Here is a 24,080-nt window from a genome sequence, read left to right as displayed (position 1 = left end):
GTCTGGGGAGGCCTTACAAATAGCTGTGAAAAGAAGAGAAGTGAAAAGCAAAGGAGAAAAGGAAAGATATAAGCACACCCCTTAGACACACAAAATACAAACTTACAGGTTTTCTACCCAGCTGCTGTTTTCTTCTTGACAATAAAAGGTTTTATCCACAGCTCTGTCCTCAGGAGAGGCAGCGCTACTGCACAGCAGGCCCCTGGACAAGTCGCTGTCCTCAGCTGTGCACGTTTCCTGTAAAGCAACACTAACACGTCCAGATTTTCACAGCAGGGGCTCTACTTGCAGGTTGATGACATGCTTACTATTGGAAACATTGGCGATGGGCTTTCCTGGTGGCTTAGGGGTAAAGAATCCACCTACCAATTCAGGAGACACAAATTTCGTCCCTGATCTGAGAAGACACCATGTGCCGTCAGGCAGCTAAGCCTGTGCACCGCAGCTACCGAGCCTGTGCTCTAGAGCCCAAGAGCCGCACTACGGAAGCTCTAGAGCCCTTGCTCCACAACAGGAGCGATTACGCCAGTGAGAAGCCCATGCACCCCAACTGGAGAAAAGCCCTCCTAGCAACAGGGACCCAGGACAGCCAAAAATAAAAATTAAAAATAGTGTGCCATAGAAAGTGGTGACTTAAAAAAAAGTTGGAGATTATAGCCACGTGAGAGAGTGTGTGTGTGTGTTCAGAATAATCTCCAATTCCCAGGAGAAACTGGGTAAGAGACAAAGGTGCAGTGGTGCAAAGGCAGATGGGAAGGGCAGCAAACACGACTGCCTGAGGGAGGGGAGAGGAAGGAAGTGTCCGCAACACCACCTGTGGGGCTCAGCATCTGGGATCCAGGGAGAAGTGCTGAAGAAGCTGTGGGTTACCCAGCTGACAATGTGTAGTCGTTGAAGGCAGACCCCGCAGCACCTGGGTTTAGGGTCGGCTCTCAGGGAGCCAGAGTTCTTGGTCTCGCCACACCTGTTCTTCTCACTAGGCCCTCACAGGGACTCCCCAGGTGTCTCTAGTGGTAAAGATCCCACCTGCCAATACAGGAGACTGAAGACGTGAGTTTGATCCCTGGGTTGGGAAAATCCCCTAGATTCGAGAACGGCAACCCACTCCAGTATTCTTGCCTGGAAAAAAAACCATAGCCTTGACTAGATGGACCTTCGTCGGCAAAGTAATGTCTCTGTTTTTTAATATGCTGTCTAGGTCGGTGATAACTTTCCTTCCAAGGAGTAAGTGTCTTTTAAAATTTCATGGCTGCAATCACCATCTACAGTGATTTTGGAGCCCCTCAAAATAAAGCCTTCCACTGTTTCTCCATCTGTTTGCTGTGAAGTGATGGGACCAGATGCCATGATCTTAGTTTTCCGAATGTTGAGCTTAAAACCAACTTTTTCATTCTCCTCTTTCACTTTCATCAAGAGGCACTTTAGTTCTGCACTTTCTGATATGAGGTATCACCTACATATCTGAGGTTATTGGTATTTCTCCCAGCAATCTTGATCCCAGCTTGTTGCTTCATCCAGCCCAGTATTTCTCATGGTGTACTCTGCTGCTGCACACTAAGTCACTTCAGTCATGTCCAACTCTGTGCGACCCCATAGACAGCAGCCCACCAGGCTCCCCCGTCCCTGGGATTCTCCAGGCACACTCTGCATATAAGTTAAATAAGCACAGTGACAATATACAGCCTTGATGTACTTCTTTTCCTATTCGGAACCAGTCTGTTGTTCCATGTCCAGTTCTAACTGTTGCTTCCTGACCTGCATACACAGCACATATCTGGCACACAGGATGAGCTTGAGATGTCAGACCTCTTCCCTACTGCATTCCCTTGCCAAATTTCAAGTCTAGGTTATAACACATTTTTTTTTTTTCTTGGCTTACAATTTATTTTCTCACAGTTCTGAGAAGTTCAAGATCATGGTGCCAGTAGATTCACCATCCTCACTGATAACCATCTTTTCACTGCAACCTCACTTGGCAGGAGACTGGGTCATTAACTTTATTCAGAAACCTTCAATGGCACATCTCACCCGGGGTCATTAGAAGTTCTTTGGTGTTACCTCATTACCTCTGCACACTTCGCCCAGTCTTCTCCCTCCTGATCTTTCTAAATTCGACTTCACCCTTTGCTCCAACCACAATCCCACCTCTTACAGGAAGCCTTCCCAGAGTTTTTTTCCTCCTGATAATCATTTAGCATTTGTATCACCCACTCTTGGAGCATTTATACCTTCTGACTGTGACCTTTTCCCTCCTTGCTCCAAGCTTCCAGAGGGTGAGGCAGCCTCAACACTATCCTGGCACACAGCCGGACTTCACCCACTGGCAGGTTTTGGGGGTTCTTCCGTGGGCAGTCACAACTCTGCCACACTGGAGGGCACTATGTGGCCCCCCTTCGTGCCTGTGACCAGATGAAGGCCACTGCCTTTTTGGCTTTCACCCCCTGGTCATTCCTCTGTGGGAAGAAGCCCTTTCCTCTCCTGGGCTAACTCCGCCCCACCCCGTCAGGCCTGCGCAGTAAAGCTTCTGGCTCAGGGAGGCCTTTCCACAAGAGCCCTAGGTGAAACTTCCTTGTGAGCCACCTCACCGGCCCCCGAGGCCCCTGCTGGTCAAGAACAGGTGGGGGCCCTGGTGGGAGGGTTCTGGTGAACATCCACACTATTGCCGGCTGGGGCGGGGAACGGGGGTGGAGGAGGCCTCTCTCGGGAGAGGGAAGCGAGCAGGTTTTGTCCCCCACCACCATCCTTTACAGTCAATGCCCCTTAAACACCCTGGAACCCGCTCCACCGCTCTGAGGGGTGGAGCCAGGCCCTCAAGGAAGGGACGGTGACATCTCCGGGCCCAGTGAGAGCATGTCCCCTAGAACTCCAGAGCCACTCTCCTGCCCTGTTCTGGCATGCTCACGGGGTTCAGAGATTCGGGATACAGTACCAGGAATGCCCTGGCAGTCCAGTGGTTAGAACCTGGCGTTTTCACTGCTGGGGTCTGGGTGCAACCCCTAGACAGGGAAACTAAGATTCCACAAGATGTGTGGTGTGGCCAGAAAAGAGAAAAAAAAAAGAGATGTGGCACCAACTTCACCCTGAAGTCCAAGTAAGCCCGTATGTCCTTTCAAAAGTAAAAACAAGCGATTCTTGGGAGCACAATATATAATTTTTATAAATGAGGTCATGTTCTGCCCAGAGGGAATCAAGGAGTCCAAGGAGAAAGAAGCACTCTGGTGGCCCTGAGGGCTCAGCCTGGCGCCCCCAGCCAAAGTCACAGGTAAGGCTCATCCTGGGACAGCTCCCACCTCTTTATGGGAGGAGCCGGCGACACAGCCTTCTTCTCAGAGGCTGCTACAGCTGAGCTGGAAAATAAAGAGAGACATGAGTCAGCCCCAGGTGTCCAGAGAGCAGTGGGGAGGAAGCCAAGGGAGCACCCCCTCCCCTTTCCGTATCTACTGAAACCGGAGATGTGGAGGCCAGATTGCAGGGTGTTTCAGGATGCATAGGCCTCTCTAGTGGGGGTCCCCCAAAGGGTCAGCTGACCACTTTCTGCCCCCAAGCAGTAAGCCTGTCCTGGCTCCTGGTCTCAGAAATAGTGTGAAATGCTGGACTCTTCCTCCAGCACCCCTTCCCACTGGCCCCCCACTCCTGCTGCCCCAGGGCAGGACACTGGCTCCAGAAGAGCCAAGCAATCAGATGACCCACGTCCCCAGCAACTCCTTCCCTCAGATTCTGAGCACCTGCTACATGGCAGGCACTGTATGCAGGAAGCGCTAATGAGATGAGCGCCAGCCACAGTCTAACGGGGCTGAGTTAATACGCAGTCAAAAATAAGACCTTTTGGTCCAGGGTAAGGCCTAAGGAGACACTGTGCCAGCAGATCCAAGGCAGGGACCCACCCTGCCCCCACCCCACCCAGCCCCCGGGGTTCCAGGGCCTCCCCTCCTCCCTTCCTCCACCTGAAGGAAGTGGAAGAGGTAGAAGGCAGCCTCCCTGGGAAATGCAGACACCCTGCGGGCAGGTGAAGCGGTGACGGGGAGTGGGGCAGCCTGCCAGTCTGGGGCTGGGCTCTGGTGAATCTGAAGACCGCAACAGGGGCCATTCATTCACTGAGTTCTAACCCACTTGGCAGGCCCGGCCGCATCACTTTACCAATCTCATCACACTGCAAGCCCACCAACCCCATCTTACAAAAGCAGCAGCTGAGGCTCAAGAAGGCCAAAAGACCAGTCCAGGATCACAAAGTGAATCAGCTACAGAGCCCAGATACCACTGGGAGGGACTGGACAAAATGCTGTGAAACTGCCCCTCTGCCGCCCATGATCCGTGTGACCTACGCAGAGCACCTGGCCTCAGTTTCTTTTTCTCCAACAGAGGTCATCACTGCCTAACTTGTGGAATTATTAAGAGGCAGACGTGCCACTGACTCCATTCTAAGAGCTTACAAATAGTTCATTATGTGAATTAAGCCTCATAATGAGTCTGCTATAGACAGAATGTTTGTTTCCACACAAAATCCATACGTTAAAATCCTATGCCCCAGTGAGACAGTGTTAGGAGGTGGAGCCTTTGGGAGATAACTACCTCATGAAGGTGGAGCCCTTATAAGAGACCCTTCAGACCCCTGACTCCTTCCCCCATGTGAGGACATGGCAAAAAGATACCACCTAGAACCCAGGAAAGCGCCCTCACCAGACACTGAAGCTGCAGGGGCCTTTTACTTGGACTTTCTCGCTTCCAGAACCATGAGAACCAGTTTTCTGTTGTTTATAAGCCACCCCGTCTGTGAGATCCTGTCCTAGCAGAACTCTCTAAAGTAAACACCACTATTCCTCCTATTTAATTAAGAGACACTGCCTGAGGCCAGGGACCAAAGTGGGTTTTAAGAGGCCTGCGGTTTACACAATTCTCTCTCAAGGACATAAAATTACAAAAACAACAATGCCTGGGCTTCTTCCAAAGCCCTTGAAGGCCCCATAAAGCTTCCTGTGCTTTGCAGGAAACCCACCCCAGGCTGGGTGGGGATTCATTGGCTCCTCAGATGAAAAGCCCCCGGTAGGACATTTCCTGCCACAGCTGACACTAGACAAACTTGGGACCTTGAAAAGCACAAGCAGGATAGAGGGCTGGTCTCAGAAGGGGCACTGAGGCGTCCTCACCTCTCTGCAGGCTTGCCTGCCACCAGCACCTTCTGCGAAGACATGACAATCGAAGGAGGCATGGCTTCCCGGCGGCCATCGCGAGTACAGTAGTAATTGTTGGAGAGTTTGTGGCTGGGGCCCACAGGGAGCTTGGGAGGAGGCTGAGTTCTGAGAAGAAAACACATGGGCACTGAAGCAAAGTGACAGTTGTTCTTTCCACATGATTGGGCTGCAGCATGGGCCCATCACCTCAGTCACAAGGCCTGGCATGGGCAGCCACTGGGATGTGCTGGCGGCCAGGGGTATCCCTTGATACACTGCCAGTGGCACAGGCCTGGGGAAGGGCCAGGGCCCAGAAGCTGGTGGAAGCCCTGGCACTGGATGTGAAGGTGCTGGGAGGTGAGGCGTGGGTCTGCCCCAGAAATGGAAGGCATGGAGAAGCCTTTTGTGAGGGAGGCCTGCTCCCACCCCTGAGCTTGGCCAGAGCTTGGCAGCAGGCTTCATTTCCACCTGCAGGTTCTCAGGAAATGAAAAGGCTCTGCCCACTACCTGTCAAGCAGGCATGGTCAGCAAACCAACACTGGGGAAACAGCCCCAGACTCAGCTCATTCTGAGGGGTCTTGTCCCAAGGGCCAGCCTGTAGAACCTCTGGGCTTGCAGTTCTTTCAGAAGCTCTCTGAAGAACTCTACAGAAGTGAAAGGAATTCTCCAGGCAAGATACTGAAGTGGGTAGAACCAAACCTGGGTCTCCTGAATCGCAGGCAGATTCTTTAACTTCTGAGGCACCAGGGAAGCCCAGGGATCAGGGCTTATTACTCAGAGCAATTTGTCCTCTGAGGTTTCTGCTGCCACCTCGTGGCTGCTGCCCCCAGAGGAAGGGTAAACACAGCTCTTTCCTCACCTGGGTTAAAGAAATATACAAAGTTTGAGGCCAGAAAAGGAATCGCTAATCTCGCTAACCCCATGGAAAAGAAAGGCAAAAAAGCAAAATGGCTGTCTGAGGAGGCCTTACAAACAGCTGTGAAAAGAAGAGAAGCAAAAAGCAAAGGAGAAAAGGAAAGATATAAGCATCTGAATGCAGAGTTCCAAAGAATAGCAAGGTGAGATAAGAAAGCCTTCCTCAGCGATCAATACAAAGAAATAGAGGAAAAGAACAGAATGGGAAAGACTAGAGATCTCTTCAAGAAAATGAGAGATACCAAGGGAACATTTCATGCAAAGATGGGCTCAATAAAGGACAGAAATGCTATGGACCTAACAGAAGCGGAAGATATTTAAGAAGAGGTGGCAAGAATACACAGAACTGTACAAAAATGATCTTCACGACCAAGATAATCACGATGCTGTGATCACTCACCTAGAGCCAGACATCCTTGAATGTGAAGTCAAGTGGGCCTTAGAAAGCATCATTACGAACAAAGCTAGTGGAGGTGATGGAATTCCAGTTGAGCTATTTCAAATCTGGAAAGATGATGCTGTGAAAGTGCTGCACTCAATAGGCCAGCAAATTTGGAAAACTCAGCAGTGGGCACAGGACTGGAAAAGGTCAGTTTTCATTCCAATCCCAAAGAAAGGCAACGCCAAAGAATGCTCAAACTACCACACTATTGCACTCATCTCACACACTAGTAAAGTAATGCTCAAAATGCTCCAAGCCAGGCTTCAGCAACAGGTGAACCGTGAACTTCCTGATGTTCAAGCTGGTTTCAGAAAAGGCAGAGGAACCAGAGATCAAATTGCCAACACCCGCTGGATCATCGACAAAGCAAGAGAGTTACAGAAAAACATCAATTTCTGCTTTATTGACTATGCCAAAGCCTTTGACTGTGTGGATCACAATAAACTGTGGAAAATTCTGAAAGAAATGTGAACACCAGACCACCTGACCTGCCTCCTGAGAAATCTGTATGCAGGTCAGGAAGCAACAGTTAGAACTGGACATGGAACAACAGACTGGTTCAAATAGGAAAAGGAGTACGTCAAGGCTGTACATTGTCACCCTGCTTATTTAACTTCTATGCAGAGTACATCATGAGAAATGCTGGGCTGGAAGAAGCACAAGCTGGAATCAAGATTGCCGGGAGAAATATCAATAACCTCAGATATGCAGATGACACTATCCTTATGGCAGAAAGTGAGGAGGAACTAAAAAGCCTCCTGATCAAAGTGAAAGAGGAGAATGGAAAAGTTGGCTTAAAGCTCAACATTCAGGAAACTAAGATCATGGCATCTGGTCCCATCACCTCATGGGAAATAGATGGGGAAACAGTGGAAACAGTATCAGACTTTATTTTGGGGGGCTCCAAAATCACTGCAGATGGTGATTGCAGCCATGAAATTAAAAGATGCTTACTCCTTGGAAGAAAAGTTATGACCAACCTAGATAGCATATTCAAAAGCAGAGATATTACTTTGCCAACAAAGGTCTGTCTAGTCAAAGCTATGGTTTTTCCAGAGGTCATGTACAGATGTGAGAGTCGGAGTGTGCAGAAAGCTGAGTGCCGAAGAATTGATGCTTTTGAACTGTGGTGTTGGAAAAGATTCTTGAGAGTCCCTTGGACTGCAAGGAGATCCAACCAGTCCATTCTAAAGGAGATCAGTCCTGGGTGTTCTTTGGAAGGACTGACGCTAAAGCTGAAACTCCAATACTCTGGCCACCTCATGCAAAGAGTTGACTCATTGGAAAAGACTCTGATGCTGGGAGGGATTGGGGGCAGGAGGACAAGGGGATGACAGAGGATGAGATGGCTGGATGGCATCACTGACTCGATGGACATGAGTCTGAGTGAACTCCGGGAGTTGGTGATGGACAGGGAGGCCTGGCCTGCTGCGATTCATGGGGTCGCAGAGAGTCGGACACGACTGAGCTACTGAATTGAACTGAATCTCGCTAACAAAAGATGTTAACAAAAAAAACAAAAATCACTAACAAAATATGAGCTTTCCTAGAAACTGTTGCAGAGAGGGAGGGCAGAAAAGAAAAAAAAAATCATAAAAGGATCAGGTTTTCATTCATTGGGGTTTTACCAACTTTTTCCTGATAACCCCAGTATTTAAGTTTTTCTTAAAACAAGTGATAGTTATGTATTAAGTGGGGAAAAAATACAGAAAAAACAAAGTTTAAAAAGTTAATATTAAAAGACTTCCTTGGTGGTCTAGTGACTAAGACTCCTTGCTCCCAATGCAGGGGCCCCGAGTTCGATCCCTGATCGAGGAACTAGATCCCACAGACTGCCACCAAGATCCTGCATGCCACAACAAAGACCCGGTACAGCCAAATGATAAATATGTAAAAGAAAAAAAAAGAAGCAATATCCTGTGTTGAAGTTAAGAGTCTGCCTAACCCCTAGAGTGCAAAGAAGACCCTCTGCTGGGTACGAATCTATAGAAAACAAGCACGAGCAGTGTGCTCAGTCATGTCTGACTCTTCAGGACCCCATGGACTGCAGCCCACCAGGCTCCTCTGTCCACGGAATTTTCCAGATAAGAATATTAGAGCAGGTGACCATCTCCTTCTCCGGGGATCTTCCTGACCCAAGAATGGAACCCGAGTCTCGGACATCTCCTGCACTGGCAGGCAGATTCTTTACCACTGAGCCACCTGGGAAGCCCCAGAAAACAAGCACAGAAAGGGTAAAAAGAACCGTGATCAACTGAAAAGGCCCAAAGGAATCACCAGGGGGCACCATTATCCTTAAAATAAAAAAAAAGTTGAAACTTTTACAAAACTCTTTCCTCAACGGGGCCACCAACTACCTAGGACAGAAAAGTACTTTAAAACTTTTGATATCTGGAATCAGCCACGACATAGAGATATTCACAAAGATTTGGTTATTTTAAGGCTATTGTTCTTCCTTTCCTGCTAATCCTCCCTGGCTGCCTTACCTTTGCCTGTGGCTGGCACACACACACACACAGACACACAGACACAGACACACACACACACACCCCCCACACACACACTATTCCCCATTCTTCAAAGTGTTTCGGCCACACTAGTCGTCTTCCTATGTCTGGCTCTGTCGGGCTGCACAGCCTTGGCACTTACCGCTCCCTCTGTCCGGAATGTTGTTTTAATCATTATCCTTTGGCATTTCAGCTGACTCCAAAGCCAGTCCCTGAGACCTTTCCTGATCACTTAACCTGAGGTAGCCACTCTCCATCTGGTCCATTTTGTTTTCTCTTCAGAGCATTCTAAAACAGTGTTTTTTACTTGCTGCGTTTATTTCTCTACTATGTTATGTCTCTGCCTCCTCCCTCGGATATAAGCTCCAAGAAAGGAATGAGAAGAACTTTTCTCCTTCCCCTGGGACTCCCAAAGGCTGAGGACAGAGCCCGGCCTTGTAAATGTCAACTAATTTTCAGACTCGAGTTAGAAATCAAAGACACTTCTGGGTTCAAATTCCGGCTGTCAATTTCTGGCTTCTGAGTGATTTTAAGCAAATGATTTCGTTTCTCTGAGTCTCAAATATTTTCATACGTAGCTTGGGGATGGTAATACTGTCAGGACCACACTGGAGGCTGCAAATCACGGAAAATTCCCACTCAGAACTCACGCCCCATCTGGTTGTTGCAGAAGCACAATATCTGACACAGTGCAGCAAGATGAAGGGCAAACCTCTGCCTTCACAGCCAGCTAAGGGACTGGAGCCAGGATTTCGGCCCAGCGTTTCAGGGGTCTAAAAGAACAGGGGTTCTGGGTTTTTTTGATAGACGGAGGGCAGGATTGGGGTCTGGGGAGCGAGCAGGGTTTGCTCACCGTTTAGAGATCTCCTGGTAGCGCAGCTGCAGTTTCGCCTGCAAGTCTCGCTGTGGGAGAAAGGTTGGAGATCAGTCCCCAGGGCACCCCAGAAGAGAAAACCAGCTAACCGGCAGTCCCGCACAGGACAAATTAAGAGAAAGGTGGGACACGGGTCTTTGAGGACAGGATACGGGCCCTGGAGGTGAACAGGGGAGCTGGGGGCCGGAACAAAATCCCAAAGCTAAGAAAGTACGGGCCTAGGGAGACCCCAGGCCTGAATGGTACCACAGTCAACGGCTGGGGAGGGTGTCCTGGGTTGAAGGGGTCACGAGTTCGGGGTTCCAAGCTGCGGAGAATTCCCTGCTTAGGGGAATCTCGGCACTAATGGCCTCAGCCCCAGGGATGCATGAGGAGAGTAGTGGGAGCGGGTCAGGGCGCGCAAGGCCTGCAGCATCCACAGCCCCTTCCCGCCCCGCCCCGCGCACCCCGGATGCCCAGTTCCGCAGCCTCTGGATGAAACGGGTAGCGGACGCCATCTTTCACCGGCACTGAAGGGCGCCGGTGACGTCTATACTGCAGGGACTGCTGGGAACATGGCGTACGGTCTCGCGAGAGCGGGAATAGGCGGAGCTAGGGAGTCCTATAAATATTCTCTCCGAAACACGTGACTCCTCTCCGCCCGACCGCCGCCGCGCCGCCATCATGGACACGAGCCGTGTGCAGCCCATCAAGCTTGCCAGGGTGAGGCGGAGGCCCGGTTTTGAGGGCCCAGATGAGGGAGCAGGGAGTAAGGGGACCGGGTGGGCTAGATCTGATTCCAGTTTCTTTCCCCAAGGTCACCAAGGTGTTGGGCAGGACCGGTTCTCAGGGACAGTGCACGCAGGTGAGCGGGGGAGGCGGGGAGCGGAGGGATGTTTGCTGGGGGCTTCTAAAGTTTGAATCTCGAGGGTAATTTCTGTGCCCTGGGTTTTGTTCTCTGGTGTCTGGGAGCCTATATGTTCCCCATTTCCCAGAGTTTACAGAGGGTCGAGGGTCGGAAATTTAGCCAAGGCTCTGCCCACTGGATCTGGGCTCTGGCGATCTCATTCCCCGAGTTCTGACATAGTTCGTTGTCCTGGTTCAGCCTGTGCCAACGACCACTGTGGCTCCATGCCCTCACGACAACCCCCAGTTGTCTCCCCTGGTGGCATCTGGCGCTCGAGAGCGTTGTTCTCCAGCCTCGGCCCCTCTCCGGCTTGTCTCCTATCCCAGTCCTGCGTTGCCTGCCTCATCCCCTTTTAAGCGTCTCTAAACAGAAACGTTCTCTGGATCGACATCAGCCGCTTATCCCATGGATCCTATTCTCAACCGACTCTGACTTCTTCCCGTCTCTCCTCTGGGCCCCGTAGGTGCGCGTAGAATTCATGGACGACACGAGCCGCTCCATCATCCGAAACGTGAAAGGCCCCGTGCGCGAGGGCGACGTGCTCACCCTGTTGGAGTCAGAGCGAGAGGCTCGGAGGCTGCGCTGAACTTGTGACTGGTGAGTGCACAAATGGAGTGGGAAATCGAGCAGCTCCTTGTTAGACCCTTGCCTGGGGGTGGGGAGATTTTGCTAAGGATCAAGGGCTGTTGGTCGGGGTCTGCTGAAGTTAGCAAGATGGGGGAGGGTTTCCCTGTTTGGGGTGGGGGCACCTTATCAGCATCTCAACCCTTGGGTTTGTTTACAGGGTGCTGGATGTCTAGGTTGACGCCTTGGCCCACCAGGATGATCTGCTGTTAATAAAGTGTGTGTATCGTATGTAAACCTGAGGTTTTGTCTGGGTTGTCATTAGATTCCCAAAATCTTTCTGTGGGGCCCCCAGGTGGTCATTGACCCACTGTACTCTGAAAGTAGAGGATGTTCCCCAACAAGGCATTTTCTTCGTGAGGAGGGAGAACCATGTGTCTATGTACACCTCCAAAACAGGACAAGATGAGTTAGCAAGGTTTTATTAGGTAAAAAGGCTGGAGGAATGGGTAGATTAGGGGCTGTCTCACCCCCTCAGCTGCCTCCTCACCCTGTGCCGTTCAAGCTGAGCCTCTGGCCACAGACCTCTGCCCAGAGATCAGGACCTGCCTCTGCCTCCCCCACCCCCAGTCTCGGTCCAGTGTGTGAGGCCAGTCACTGGGGCAGGGGTTCCTCTCCACTGTCACTGCAGCCTCCTTCAACAGGCGTGGCCGTGGGTGAATCAGGGGATAGCTGGTGAGAGAGGTTGGGGGCGGAATCCTGTCAGTCTCCTGCAGACAGGACACTGGGTTTCAACCCCGCTTAACACTCGGAGATGCTTAAGCTACTGGAGGTCCCTTGTCTTCAGTGACCCTAAGTGGAACCCCACCTTGCACAGCAGAGCCAGGCTGCCAGGATTTGAATCCAGCCTCTGTCCCATCCCACTCCAGTATTCTTGCCTGGAGAATCCCATGGACAGAGGAGCCTGGTGGGCTACAGTCCACGGGGTTGCAAAGAGTCGGACACGACTGAGTGACTTGACTTACTTACTTACTCTGTCCATCAGACCTGGAAGAGGTGCTTGACCTCTGTGGTTCTTTTCCCACACATGTACAGGAGAGTGCAGGAAGGGGAGGCTGGAAGGGCAAGTTTAATAAGGAAAGTGCTGGCACTTTGGCTTATAAGCACCTCCCCTTTGGGGACAGATTGAATCCTCTTGCCCTGCTCCCTAATTCTAAAGCGAAAGTGTGAGTGGCTTGCTTGCTCACTCATCTCCAGCTCTTTGCAACCTTACTGACTGTAGCCTGCCAGGCTTTTTTGTCTATGGGGTCTCCAGGCAAGAGGACTAACTCCAAAGGATGCTTTTATTCCTTTGCTCTGGGCCTGTAATGGGAATCCACAGACATAATAGTCTGAGCTAGGTCTAACAACTCTTGTCTGACCTTAGGGCAAGCCCCTCTGGAGGCCTCAGGCTCATGACCTTCACTTTACATAAGAAAGTGTGTCTAACCCTTGGGGTGTTCTGAAGGTTGAACATCAGACCCAGGTTCCCGCCACCCAGTGCTCCCCTGGTGGGTGCACAAAGAGAAGCCACTTTTCTGGGAGGATACTTGGTATCCTTGAGCTGTGCAGCTGGTAAACTCCATTTCTGCAGGATGGGGTCGCACTCACCTGGGGGCCAGGCTGGCCTGAGCTCAGGTGGGCATGCAGCAGAGCGGCCACCTCGTCTTGCTCAGCCTCCAGGGCAATGGCCAGGGCGCTGGTGCCCTCCTGAGGGATCATGGAGACAGTCAGCTCCCTGAATCAAGGCACCACACCCCACACCAGCCCCATGGTGGCTCACGTTGTCCAGGAGGGCAGGGTCGCAGCCCGGCTGGGCCAGCAGCAACCGCACAGTGTCTAAGCGCCCATACTCGCTGGCGCACATCAGCGCCGTGGCCCCGTCTGCATCTTGCACGTTCACGTCTGCCCCGCATGCCAGCAGGGCAGCTACCATGTCCTGGCGGCCGTGGCTGATGGCCAGCATGAGGGCTGTCTGTCCTGTCTGGGGAGAGGGAAAGAAAGGGACAGGGCTGGTGTGGGCTCTGCAGGAAAGGGAGGGGGCTCCCAGAGACTTGGCTCTAGAAGTAAAAGTGCCCCCTGGACTCAGCCAGGGAGGAGGCATCTATGCACCTGGCTGGCCTTAGCGTTAACGTTGCCCATGTGAAAGAGTCTCTGGACCACAGCCATGTCCTCCTCTTGCCCCACAGAAGTGAGTGCTGCCAACATGAGGGCAGAGTAGCCAGCTCGATTCTGGTGGTCAATCTTGCAGACCCCTAGGAGAGAGAAGAGGCGTCAGTTCAAGAAGCTGACACCTAAATTCGTCCACTCCCTTCCAAGCATCAGGTACACCACCTGTTTAGCCAGCTTGGTCACTGAGGGTCATGCATGATTTTACTGTTCCTCTGCCTTACAAGGCTCTTCCCTTTCCAAGAGCCATGTGGCCCTTCTCACCTTTAGAGTTCTGTTTCCATCTCACTGAAAGGTTTCCTCACTTCCCTATTAGACTGGTTTGGAGACTTGGTTCTGTCCAAACCACCGTATCCACCAGTACCTAGAGCAATACCTCCCACTAATTGTTCAGTCACTCAGTCGTGTCTGACTGCAACCCCATGGACTGCAGCACGCCATGCCTCCCTGTCCTTCACTGTTTTTTGGAGTTTGCTCAAGTTCATGTCAATTGAATTGGTGATGCCATCCAACCATCTCATCCTCTATTGCCCTCTTCCACCTTCAGTCTTTCCCAGCATCAAGGTCTTTTCCAATGAGTCAGTTCTTCACGTCAGGTGGCCAGAATACTGGAGCTTCAGCATCAGTCCTTCCAATAAATAGTCAAGGTTGATTTCCTATAGGATTGACTGGTTTGATCTTGCAGTCCAAGGCACTCTCAAGTCTTGAACACCACAGTTGGAAAGCATCAGTAAAAGGACTACTGCCCACAAAACCACCATTGTTGGTCCCCCAGAGAACTCTCAGCTGGGCCCCCCTAGTGTCCCAACTCCACTCCAGTTTCCATGCAGCAGCCAGAACAGATCAAAAGAAATTTGGCCCCATCACTTATAGACATGAATTTGGGCAAACTCCAGGGCAGAAGAGCCTGGCATGCTGCCGTCCATGGGGTCACAAAGAATCAGACACGACTGAGCAACTGAACAATTCCATATGACTGATATCCTCAGAAGAAACAGAGAAATCGCCATGTGATGCTGAAGGCAGAGATGAGCTGCCATCAGTAGAAACTTGGAGAAAGGCATGGAATAGTTTCACTCTGAGCCCCTAAGAATGAACCAGTCCTGTGAACTTAATGACCTCCTGAACTGCAACACAATTTGTTCTAAACCTCCAATGTTGTGGCACTTTGTGGTACTTTTTACAGCAGCCCTGGGAAACAGCTTGGTTGTTGCTGCCCGTTCTTTACAGATGAACACAAATTCAGCTCCGTTTCCTCTGGGATCAGTTCTGTTGCCCTCTTGGTCCCCTCCCACACATCATAGCACCTACCTTGGGATCTCATTCCCCAGGGTGTTTAATGCTTGTGTACCCCACCATTCTGAAAGTTCAAGATGGTGCAGTTTGGGGAGATGAATGGTGGGAGAGGTTTGGGGAAAGGAGGGGATCAGGGTATTGGAGTAGATGTCCTAGTCAGAGGAGATCTGAGACAGTGGGCTGAGAAGTAAGTTTTAAGTCACAGGGCTTGGTACGGTGGTTAAGACTGTGCTGCCAGTGCAGAGGGCCTGAGGTTCTATCCCTGTTCAGGGAGCTAGATCCCACATGCTACAACTAAGATCTCGCATTCCACAACAAAGATCCTGCGTGAGACAACCAAGACCTGGTACAACCAAATAACTGTTTTAAAAGGTGGGTGGTTAAGTCAGGACTAAGGGCATCCCTGAGTTGTGTAGCCTACTGTCTAGGTGTCCATTCCTCTCTCAAGCTTCTGTGACCCTGGTGGAGGATGTTAGGTGCAGAAGGGGCTCAAAGTAACCACAGTGGGGTCTCTGCAGCTCGCCAGGCACCCCACCTATCTTCCCTGCCTGCTTTTCCCTTCTCTGAGGCCTTGCTAAGGAAGGATCCTAAGCTAAAGGATTACCCTGTTTCTTGATTCCCTCCCCTGATTTTATCTTGTCATGGCCCTTACCTCTGTTGGAAATTATGTTTGATACTTATCAAGTAAAACTGATCTCTCTCCACTCCCACACCCTCCCAGAGCTCCATGAAAGCTCATTCATTCAGGAAACACCAGAGAGTCTACTGTGTGCCTCAATGAAGTCTGATAAGCAAGCAGGCTGAAGTGAGGGAAGGGCAGCAGGAGGAGTTTGAAAGAGTACATAAAGGAGGTGTTAATAACGGGCCAGAGGGTGAGCAAGGAGGCAGTGCCGTGAAACTGCGTGGGAGCAATGGCTACTGGTCCCATGAGCCCCAAGGACTGTGGGAGTCGGAAAACAGGAGACAGTGACCTGAGATGATGGGAGGTGAGAGTTTAGGTGAGAATGCCAGTCCTTGGCAGGTGCAGGATGGTAGTGCCAGCCCAGCATTACCCAGATTCCCCCTTCCGTGGATCCCTATTCCCTAGTGCCCTCCCCGCCCCTCCTCAATGCTGACCCGTATTCAGCAGCAAGCTCGCGATGGCCAGGTTGCCATGGGACACACTGTAGTGTAGGGCTGTGTTTCCATTGCCATCCGCCAGGTTCACCACGTGCTGCAGCAGCTCCCGCCCCAGGCGCGCCACTGCACCCAGGACCCCGGCCACAGCCTCCGCTTGAGAGCGCCGCTGGCTCGACACCCGAAACCACTCCTGGGCTACCAGGCGCGCTGCGCCCTGCCAGGACAGGAGAGAGATATCAGCGAGGGTCCAGGGCAGGTGTGGGGGCGGGTCTGGGAACCCAGGCAGGGGAGGTTGGTCCCTCTGAATTTGAGGAGGGGCGTGGACCCGTGGGGCCGCAACCCTTTGGAGGAGGGAGTACTGTCAGTGTGGGTACGAGGCCCCAGGGGGCAAGGATGCTCCCCTTCCCGGGAAGAGCCTTTGAGAGAACCAGGAGTGGAGGAAGACGGTGAGCGCTTGTCTTTGGGGAGTCCGGGATGGGGTTGGGGCTTGGGGTGGACCCTTCTGGGGAAATCAGAGAAAGATCAGCCCTGTTCTGGGGCAGAGATCCCTTTGGAGACCTTGGTATCCATGGAGGGCCCTGACGCGAGATGACTGAACTTGGGGCCCCCTTAACTCTAAAGAAGGCGATGCTCTTCCCTAGGCAGGCATCAGACGGGGTCCCCGGCGGGCCTCTGACTCCTGTGAAGGGCTCTCTATGCACTCACACTGTCGCGGGGGACCCCGCGGGGCCGGCTCAGCTGCCGCTGCAGCGCTGCACACGCCTCCCTCAAACGCGGGCTCAGCTCGCACCTAGGAGACAGAGAGACTCCAGGAGAGGTCGGGATGGAGAGTGGAAAGACGGGGGAAAGAGCAGCCGTCCCCATTCCGTGTTCCCCGCGCGGCTCACCTCCCCTGCACACCCGGCTGAGGTTCCTGCTCTGCCTCCGGCTCGGCGTCCCGGTCCTCCTTGCAGCTGGGAGCGCCAGGGGTCTCGGAGTCGGATGCTGCGCCGCTGTCGTCGCCTGAGCCCGAGGAACTGCTCCTCGGGGGCTCGGCAGCGCCATCCTCGCTGTCGCCCTCGCTGGATGAGCTCTCATACCTGGGGGCAGGGTGGGAGGCATATGCTGAGCCTCCCCCGTGGGCTCAGTCTGGCGTCCTGCAGGGTGGGAAGTGGCTGCCCCCATTTTACAGATGTGGACACTGAGGCCTGCCAAGACCACGCTGAGAGCGAGGGGCAGAGCTGGGATTCAAAACTCCAGTCTGTGTCCCAGCAGATGCTGCCATGGGGAGGGGAAAAGTGCTCACTCTCCATTGAGGACCCCAACAAACTGCAGGCTCTTTGGTCCGGGGCTGGTTTGGCCACCAGGTGTACCGTCTTTCCTTTTCATGATGGATTTGAGGGTGCCTGGTGGAGATCGGATGAAGACACTGAGTTCGAATTCAGCGGCCAGCAAGCCAGGGCTCAGCGTGGGACGGGGACTCACCCGCGGGTGCCACGGCCCTGTCACCATCCGTGGATCCGGGGGGGTTCTCCGGCATCGGGGCTGGGGCCTCCACTGGAGCATCGGTCTGCGTGGTCTTCTCCACATAATCCCACGGGGTCTGGGTGGTAGCCTCGCACGGCTGGGGCCGGGACGCCGCGGCCTCGGCCTTGGCCTCCTCAGCAGCCTCGCGGGCTTCCTCCAGCTCGCACAGCCGGCCCCGCAGGAGCTCGCTCACCCCGCGCTGATGCTCCAGGCTGGCGCGAAGCAGCTCCAGCTCGCGCTCGGCGGCCGCGGGCAGCCCCAGCAGAGCTTCCGTCACCCACGCCTCCGCCTCGAGGGTCTCAGCAGTTGCCCGCACGCCGACCTCCTGGGTCTCCGGCACCGCCTGGACTCCCGCCTTTTGGGTCTCCGGCACGATCTGGGTGCCTGCTTCCCTTGTCTGGGGCGCCCGGTCGAGATCCGGCGGCTCACCTTCGCTGTGGCTAGAAGCCGACCCGTCTGGGCCGTCAGCCCCGGGGCTGGCCCTGGCGCGAACGCCGCGCTCAGAGGTGGCCAGACGCTCGGTGAGCCGCCGCAGCTGAGCAAGCTTGTCCGGGCGCGCTTCGGCCTCCCCGTCGGACTCCGGCTGACGGCGCGCAGCCAGCAACCGCGCCTTCTCGGCGCGCAGCGCGCGCACCTGCTCCTGCAGCTCGGGCAGCGCGCGCGCTTGTTCCTCGAGCTCGCGCAGGCGCCGCAGCGCCGCGGCCATCTGTTCGCGCACCAGCTGCAGTTGCGCGGGGCCCGGCGAGGCCAGGGCCGGGTTAGGGGCGGGGCTGCTGTGGCCAGACCCGCGCGGGCTGCGAGGGGCCGCGCGGGCCGGGATGGGCGCGCCCCCTTGCGCCTGCGCTAACTCCAACCGCCGGCTGGTCTCCAGAAGCGTGCGCTCGACGCGCGGGTTGCGCACGGGTGCGCGCGGGGACAGCGGCGGCTGCATCAGCGCGGACGGCGCACCCGGGGAGAGTGCGCCTGGCGCTGCGCCATCGTCACTAGCCAGGGACTCGCTGGAGGTCCAGGCGCCTGGGCTGCGCGCACCTGAGAGGCGGGCCCGGGGCGCGCGGGGACGGCGCGCGGGCGGGGGCCCCGCAGCGCGGCGGGCAGCGGGGCCGCGCTCCAGCTCCTCCACATACTTGAGGAAGTCCAAGTCCAGGTGGAAGCCGTAGGGGGTCTCCACCGAGTAGGGTGAGCTCGGGCTGCGGGCGCCCCCAGTCGCGCTGGGGCACAGGCGAGGGCCGCCCAGGTCTGCGGACATGACAGGGGCGTGGAGGAACGTCAGGCCGGGGAGACGCAGAGAGACTAACAAAAGGAGCGCCGCCCCACCGCCCCACGACATGTTTTCACGACGCCACCTGCTCCAAACCCTGCACACCTGCGGTTGCACACCGAGGTTTAAACACCTATCTGTACCCCAAAAGTTGTGCATTCACGTGTTGAGCCCCTGTTAAGTCGCTTCAGTCATGTCCGACTCTGTGCGACCCCAGAGATGGCAGCCCACCAGGCTCCCCCGTCCCTGGGATTTTCCAGGCAAGAACACTGGAGTGGGTTGCCATTTCCTTCTCCAATGCATGAAAGTGAAAAGTGAAAGTGAAGTTGCTCAGTCGTGCCCGACTCTTAGCGACTCCATGGACTGCAGCCCACCAGGCTCCCCCGTCCCTGGGATTTTCCAGGCAAGAACACTGGAGTGGGTTGTCATTTCCTTCTCCAATGCATGAAAGTGAAAAGTGAAAGTGAAGTTGCTCAGTCGTGTCCGACTCTTAGCGACTCCATGGACTGCAGCCCACCAGGCTCCTCCGTCTGTGTACCAAACACTGAGGACATAGCAATGAACAAGACAAGCATCCTTGCCCACTTGTAGGAGACAGATAAACACAAACGTTCAAAAAAGGTCCTTAGGGCAATAATAAAAATTTCAAGATGAAACAGAGAGTAACTGACAGGCTTTGGCTCTGGCTGTTCCAGCAGATTTCTGCGGAGGGAACTTAGAAGTTGAGCCCTGAATGAGAAGGAGAAAGTAGCTTGGGACGGAAGGTTCCTAAAAGAAAACAGTGCGTGCAAAGGCTCTGGGGTGGAATAAGCAGGGTGGACCAGAGTAAAAGCGGATGGAGGTGAGAATGTGCAGAGCAGAGTGAAAGAAGGGAGGAGGGAGAGGACTAGAAGAGGTGGACTCGGGCCAGACTGTGAGGAACCTTCTGGGCCACTGTGAGGAGCTGGAGTTTTATTCCACCTGTAATAGGGCACCAGAGGCAGATTTTAAGCAGGGCCAGGACATTATCCACCTTTATAAAGAGCCCTCTGACCGCTCTGCAGAGGAGGGAACTTCAGGGCTGTGTGGGCACCTGGGCGCCAGGTGTGGATGTATACACACACAAACACCATTTTCCACACTTACCCGGCAGGTTCTGATTCAGGGCAAACTTGGCCATGTTTCCTGGAGTAGCCGCCACCTTTTTCACACCCTGAAAAAGACCCCCAGAGGGGTGAGGGTGGGTAGGGCTGGACCCTGCCCCTCTGGCTGTGCCTCTGGGGTCTGTCTGGACTCTGCATGAGTAAACAGACCCAAGTGCTCCTCTCCACCCCCTTACCCCTCCACCACACACACACAGGTCCTCTCATCCCTCCTCTCTCAAGTGGCCTTGAAAATTTGGAATGAATGACTGTGAGGGCCCTCCTGTACCAGGTCTCCTCAGCCTGCTGGGTGGGAAGGGCATCAAAAGAAGAGGGGATGGTGATATCAGAGCAGCTGGGGGCAGGGCAGGAGTCGGTGCTTTCCAGACCTGCGGAGGTTGTGGAGGTTTCTGTCAGTCCCTGGGGGAAATTAGAAACTGACGCTCAAAGGGGTGGAGTGTGAACATTCAGAGGAGGAAGGCGAGAGTTGGAAGCCTTTCTTGGGCTCATTAAAAACTCATCTGGTCAGATTCTGCATACTGAAAAGAAACAAACAGAAAACAGAATTCTTACACTTTTTCCTTAGAGTGCAAACAAAATATAATTGTACATCCAAATTTATACCAGTGTCACTTGTGAGATCCTTTAGGAATGATGAAGAGTTCTGGAACAGAGGCACCAAGAATGCAAAGTCTCCTTGTGATCTCTCTACTGGAGTGCCACAGGGCTCTGCCCTTAGTTTGTGAGAAATTGTAGTGGAACCACAAGCACCCAGGTTGTGAGAGCTGTGGCTATGTTTGGGGCTAAAGGGAGAGAGACTCTTCAGGTGATGTGATGGAGGCTGTAAGAAACTGAGGGAGGGGCTTCCCTGGTGATCCAGTGGTTAAAAATCCACCTGCCAATACAGGGGACGTGAGTTCAATCCCTGGTCCGGAAAGATCCCACAGGCAGTGGAGCACCTAAGCCCCGTGTGCCACAACTATTGAAGCCCACATGCCTATAGCCCAAGCTCCACAATAAGAGAAGTGACCACAATGGGAAGCCCATGCACTGCTGCAAGGCAATGAAGGGTAGCCTGGGTTTGCCACAATTAGAGAAAGCCGCAACAACAAAGACGCAGTGCAGCCAAAAACAAACAAATAAAAATAAATAAATCTAAAAAAGAAACTGAAGACTGGGTCACATCTAATAATGTGATATTTAACAGGGATTTTTTCCAGAACTTTGTTATTGAGTCCACAATCACAGTTACTGTGGTTTGTTTCAGAAAGTACAGGGCAGGAAAGATGGGGCTTTGAAGAGCCCATATGAAAAACCCTCAGAGAACTGCAAGCAGCTTGGATCGAGTGCCTACTCTGTGCCTGCTCTCATTTAATGTACCTCCCCCAGTATAAACCTGCAAGGAAGGAGAGTTCCCCCTTTTCCAGATGGGGAAGCTAAGGCATAAAGCAATTCAGTCGATTACCTATGGGAAATGTCCTCAGACTGAGTTCCGCTCATCTTCTGGGGAGCTCTTGTCTGCCCAGCCCTCCACCAGCAGGCGCCCACCAGCCCCAATTTGTACTCTTCGTGACCTACTGCCCATCTGCACTAACCACTTGGCAAGTTTCCCCATCACCTCTTCAGGTCTCTTGCACTCCTGATGACCACCTGCGTACCTAACACCCACCAGCCACCGGCTGGCCCACCTGACTTATTTTGCTCCACGGCTGGGGAGACAGGCCCACTCGCCACCTCTGTCCAGCCTGGGTCCCTGACATCTCCCCCACCCCCACTCCCCAAGGGAGGAGGGAGTGGTGGGGAACGTGCCGTCCTGAAGCAGCTGTTTCCCGTCCCTCACACTGGCTCTAAGGGGCTGGCCAGCGGGGCAGCACAGAGGACAGTCAGTGCCTCTCAGGACTTGTTTTCAGGAAGCTCTCTGGGAAGAGCTAGGTCATGGAGAAAACCTGGCCTGGGGCTTAGAAGTCTGGGCCGGCCTCACACACAGCTGGCCAACTGCCTCAGCAGGATCAGCCCCCTTCCTTCAGGGGCCTGGCCACACCCAAATCCAAGACCCTGGGAATCCAAACAAACAAACAAAAAAACAGCTCTGGGCCATTCCTAAGACCCAAACCAGCTGGAGCAGCCAGACCCAGAAATTGGCCTGAAAAATGGGTGGATGCCCCAAGAAGATGCTTTCCTGGTGGCTCAGATGGTAAAGAATCCACCTGCAATGCGGAAGACTTGGGTTCGATCCCTGGGTCGGGAATATCCCCTGGAGAAGGGCATGGCAACCCTTCCAGTATTCTTGCCTGGAGAATCCCCATGGACAGAGGAGCCTGCCGGGTTACAGTCCATGGAGTCGCAGAGTCGGACACCAAGCAGCAGCAGCAGCCCCAGGAAGAGTAAATAGCAATATAACAAAAACCCTTGCATTTGCTATGGGGGTAGCCTCGATTCTAAGCAATTTATGGGTGTTAATTTAGTTAAAAAAAAATTCCTAGGCCCTTTGAAGTAGATTTTCTTAGCATTATTCTTTCCCCCTCTCCCCGTTGTGCAGATGGAGAAACTGAGACTCAGAGATGAAGTGACCCAGCCAAGGTCGTACATGGGCAGAAGGAGGTTTTTGAACCCAGCACCTTTGCCAGTATTTCATTCTTGCCTGGAGAATCAATCCCATTGCTAGAGGAGCCGGGCCGGCTACAGTCCATAGGGTGGCAAAGAGTCGGACGCGAATGAAGCCACTTAGCACACACGCCCACTGCATTGCCCACTCCACTTGATGGCTTTCTATAAACAGCCCTCCACTCACCACCAGCCTGCACTCCTGCCTGTCTCCTGCGTGTGTCCCTGATGGGAAGAACAGGGCCAAAGTCTGGTGACTCCAGGGGTTGTACCCTCGCCAGAGCGGGGGCGGGGGGCATGCAACCGCTCTCCCCTGTCCTCCGCTCCCTGCCCGAGGAGCTGTCACGGCTAGATCCACATCCTCTGCCTGAGACCCTTCATTAGGACGTCAGAGTCGACGCCACACGCCCCCACTCCCGCCCCAGGGATTATTTTGGGACTCAGAGCTGTGATCGCAAAACCTGAGGGGTAGGGGAATACGGAAGGCAGTTCAGATCCCGGTCTTGGGGCGAGGGGCATCTTCCCAGATTGAGGCTCTGGGTGGAGGCACCCCCTCTGATGTTGGGGCGGGACTCTCAGACCTCTGAAGTGGGGCTGGAGGCTGATGATGGTGCGAGGGGAGAGGTACTGAGGTCAGCACCCTATCACCCCCATGTCCCCTTAGGACAGCCTCACAGAGACAGAGCAGTTTCCTGCAGGAAACGCTGCCGGGCGGTTCCATCCGCTGCCCATTGTCTGCCGGCCCCGGGGGCCATCCGTCCCTCCTCCCAACGCGGTTTCCGAATCACCCTACAGACACACACACTCATGTCCAGAGCGAGGGGATGGACTCGGGTCCCCAAGCTGTCCGGGAGCGACTCCGGCAAAGGATCCCGAACTCGTGGGAGCACAGGGGGCGAACAACCCCTCCCTCCCCCAGGTTCGCTCCTGAAGGGCGGGAGAAATGAGACCTCACGAATCCACACGGCCCCAACTCTGCTCGCTCACCACCTGGGGCTCCCAGTGTGGGAGTGGGGGGGTTCCAAGCAGAGAACACTGCGCCCTCCCCATCGCTGCGCGCTGAGCCCGCAGAGGGGCTGGAAGCGCAGCGCCCCGTCCCGGTGCGTACCCCTGATCCCCGCCCCCCAGATTCCCCATCGGTGCCCAGAAAGCTGGTGCTTTACCTGAAGCCGCAGCCCCAGCCGCGCCCGCACCCGAGCCCGCCCCCTCGAAGTTCGGGGACGGGTTATCAAGGCCTGGACCCTAACTGACAACCACATCAGCCAACCAGAGCCCTATGCCCTCCGAACTGTCCAATGGTGAGGTGGGGTGGGCCGCGCTGGCCCGCGCCCAGGGTTTGGGGGCGGGGATGGGGCGGAGCCTGGAGTGACGGTCTTTGAGGGCTTTCTGTCCAGGGAGGGGAGCTGAGGGCTGACCGGCTTAGGGCGAAAGGGCTTGGATCTGATCTAGCGGGGACAGGGAGCCATGGGAAGACTCTAAGTAGGAAAGTTACCCGGTGGGATTTGTATATATGGAAGATCCCTTAGGTGGAAGCTGGAAGGACTGATGCTCCTTTCCCAGTGTCTGGGTGCGGGATCCGGACCCTGGATCTTTCCGACCTCAGGGTCTTTGT

At 54.0% G+C, this 24,080-nt stretch overlaps 3 protein-coding genes across 8 annotated transcripts; 1 reads left to right on the top strand and 2 right to left on the bottom strand.

Annotated features, from left to right (window-relative positions):
- Positions 1–3,129: 3,129 nt before the first annotated feature.
- NDUFA7 (NADH:ubiquinone oxidoreductase subunit A7) lies at positions 3,130–10,471 on the bottom strand. The gene is made up of 4 exons (XM_040239536.1): positions 10,353–10,471; positions 9,886–9,935; positions 5,145–5,294; positions 3,130–3,347 (listed from the first exon to the last, which is right to left on the bottom strand). Exons 1-4 carry the CDS (start codon positions 10,401–10,403, stop codon positions 3,257–3,259), a joined length of 342 nt encoding a protein of 113 aa, XP_040095470.1. The 5' UTR covers positions 10,404–10,471; the 3' UTR covers positions 3,130–3,256.
- On the top strand, positions 9,889–11,658 carry RPS28 (ribosomal protein S28). Its single transcript, XM_040239537.1, has 5 exons — positions 9,889–10,028; positions 10,447–10,608; positions 10,703–10,750; positions 11,256–11,389; positions 11,577–11,658. Exons 2-4 carry the CDS (start codon positions 10,570–10,572, stop codon positions 11,376–11,378), a joined length of 210 nt encoding a protein of 69 aa, XP_040095471.1. The 5' UTR covers positions 9,889–10,028; positions 10,447–10,569; the 3' UTR covers positions 11,379–11,389; positions 11,577–11,658.
- Positions 11,659–11,817: 159 nt separating this feature from the next.
- Positions 11,818–23,701, bottom strand: KANK3 (KN motif and ankyrin repeat domains 3). 6 transcript variants are annotated; one of them, XM_040239534.1, is made up of 13 exons: positions 23,632–23,701; positions 20,254–20,403; positions 19,869–19,935; positions 17,444–18,721; positions 17,265–17,364; positions 16,867–17,058; positions 16,685–16,769; positions 15,977–16,193; positions 13,508–13,650; positions 13,179–13,379; positions 13,007–13,105; positions 12,225–12,294; positions 11,818–12,088 (listed from the first exon to the last, which is right to left on the bottom strand). In XM_040239534.1, the coding sequence occupies exons 3-13, from the start codon at positions 19,900–19,902 to the stop codon at positions 12,078–12,080; spliced, it is 2,430 nt and encodes an 809-aa protein (XP_040095468.1). In that variant the 5' UTR covers positions 19,903–19,935; positions 20,254–20,403; positions 23,632–23,701; the 3' UTR covers positions 11,818–12,077. The 6 variants fall into 6 exon arrangements, with proteins under 6 accessions (XP_040095468.1, XP_040095466.1, XP_040095469.1 ...); XM_040239532.1 differs by having other exon boundaries at positions 19,869–19,939; positions 20,267–20,403; XM_040239533.1 differs by lacking the exon at positions 23,632–23,701 and adding an exon at positions 22,656–22,745 and having other exon boundaries at positions 11,819–12,088; positions 19,869–19,939; positions 20,267–20,403.
- Positions 23,702–24,080: the final 379 nt, after the last annotated feature.

This window comes from Oryx dammah, unplaced genomic scaffold (genome assembly GCF_014754425.2).
Source record: "Oryx dammah isolate SB20612 unplaced genomic scaffold, SCBI_Odam_1.1 HiC_scaffold_5, whole genome shotgun sequence".
Lineage (NCBI taxonomy): Eukaryota > Metazoa > Chordata > Mammalia > Artiodactyla > Bovidae > Oryx > Oryx dammah.
Note: the sequence above shows the minus strand (reverse complement) of the source record. Positions and strands in the feature narration are given on the sequence as shown.

Coding starts and splice junctions, on each gene's coding strand:
- NDUFA7 (XM_040239536.1), bottom strand. CDS start 10,403: ATGGCGTCCGCTACCCGTTTCATCCAGAGGCTGCGGAACTGGGCATCC. Junction 5,295..9,885: donor TACCAGGAGATCTCTAAACG/GTGAGCAAACCC, acceptor TTTTCTTCTCAG/AACTCAGCCTCCTCCCAAGC. Junction 3,348..5,144: donor GCAGGCAAGCCTGCAGAGAG/GTGAGGACGCCT, acceptor TTTATTTTCCAG/CTCAGCTGTAGCAGCCTCTG.
- RPS28 (XM_040239537.1), top strand. CDS start 10,570: ATGGACACGAGCCGTGTGCAGCCCATCAAGCTTGCCAGG. Junction 10,609..10,702: donor AGCCCATCAAGCTTGCCAGG/GTGAGGCGGAGG, acceptor TCTTTCCCCAAG/GTCACCAAGGTGTTGGGCAG. Junction 10,751..11,255: donor CTCAGGGACAGTGCACGCAG/GTGAGCGGGGGA, acceptor TGGGCCCCGTAG/GTGCGCGTAGAATTCATGGA.
- KANK3 (XM_040239529.1), bottom strand. CDS start 18,902: ATGCACAACTTTTGGGGTACAGATAGGTGTTTAAACCTCGGTGTGCAA. Junction 17,059..17,264: donor GTTGGGGTCCTCAATGGAGA/GTGAGCACTTTT, acceptor CCCTGCCCCCAG/GTATGAGAGCTCATCCAGCG. Junction 12,295..13,006: donor CAGGCCAGCCTGGCCCCCAG/GTGAGTGCGACC, acceptor GGGATTCTCCAG/GCAAGAATACTGGAGTGGGA.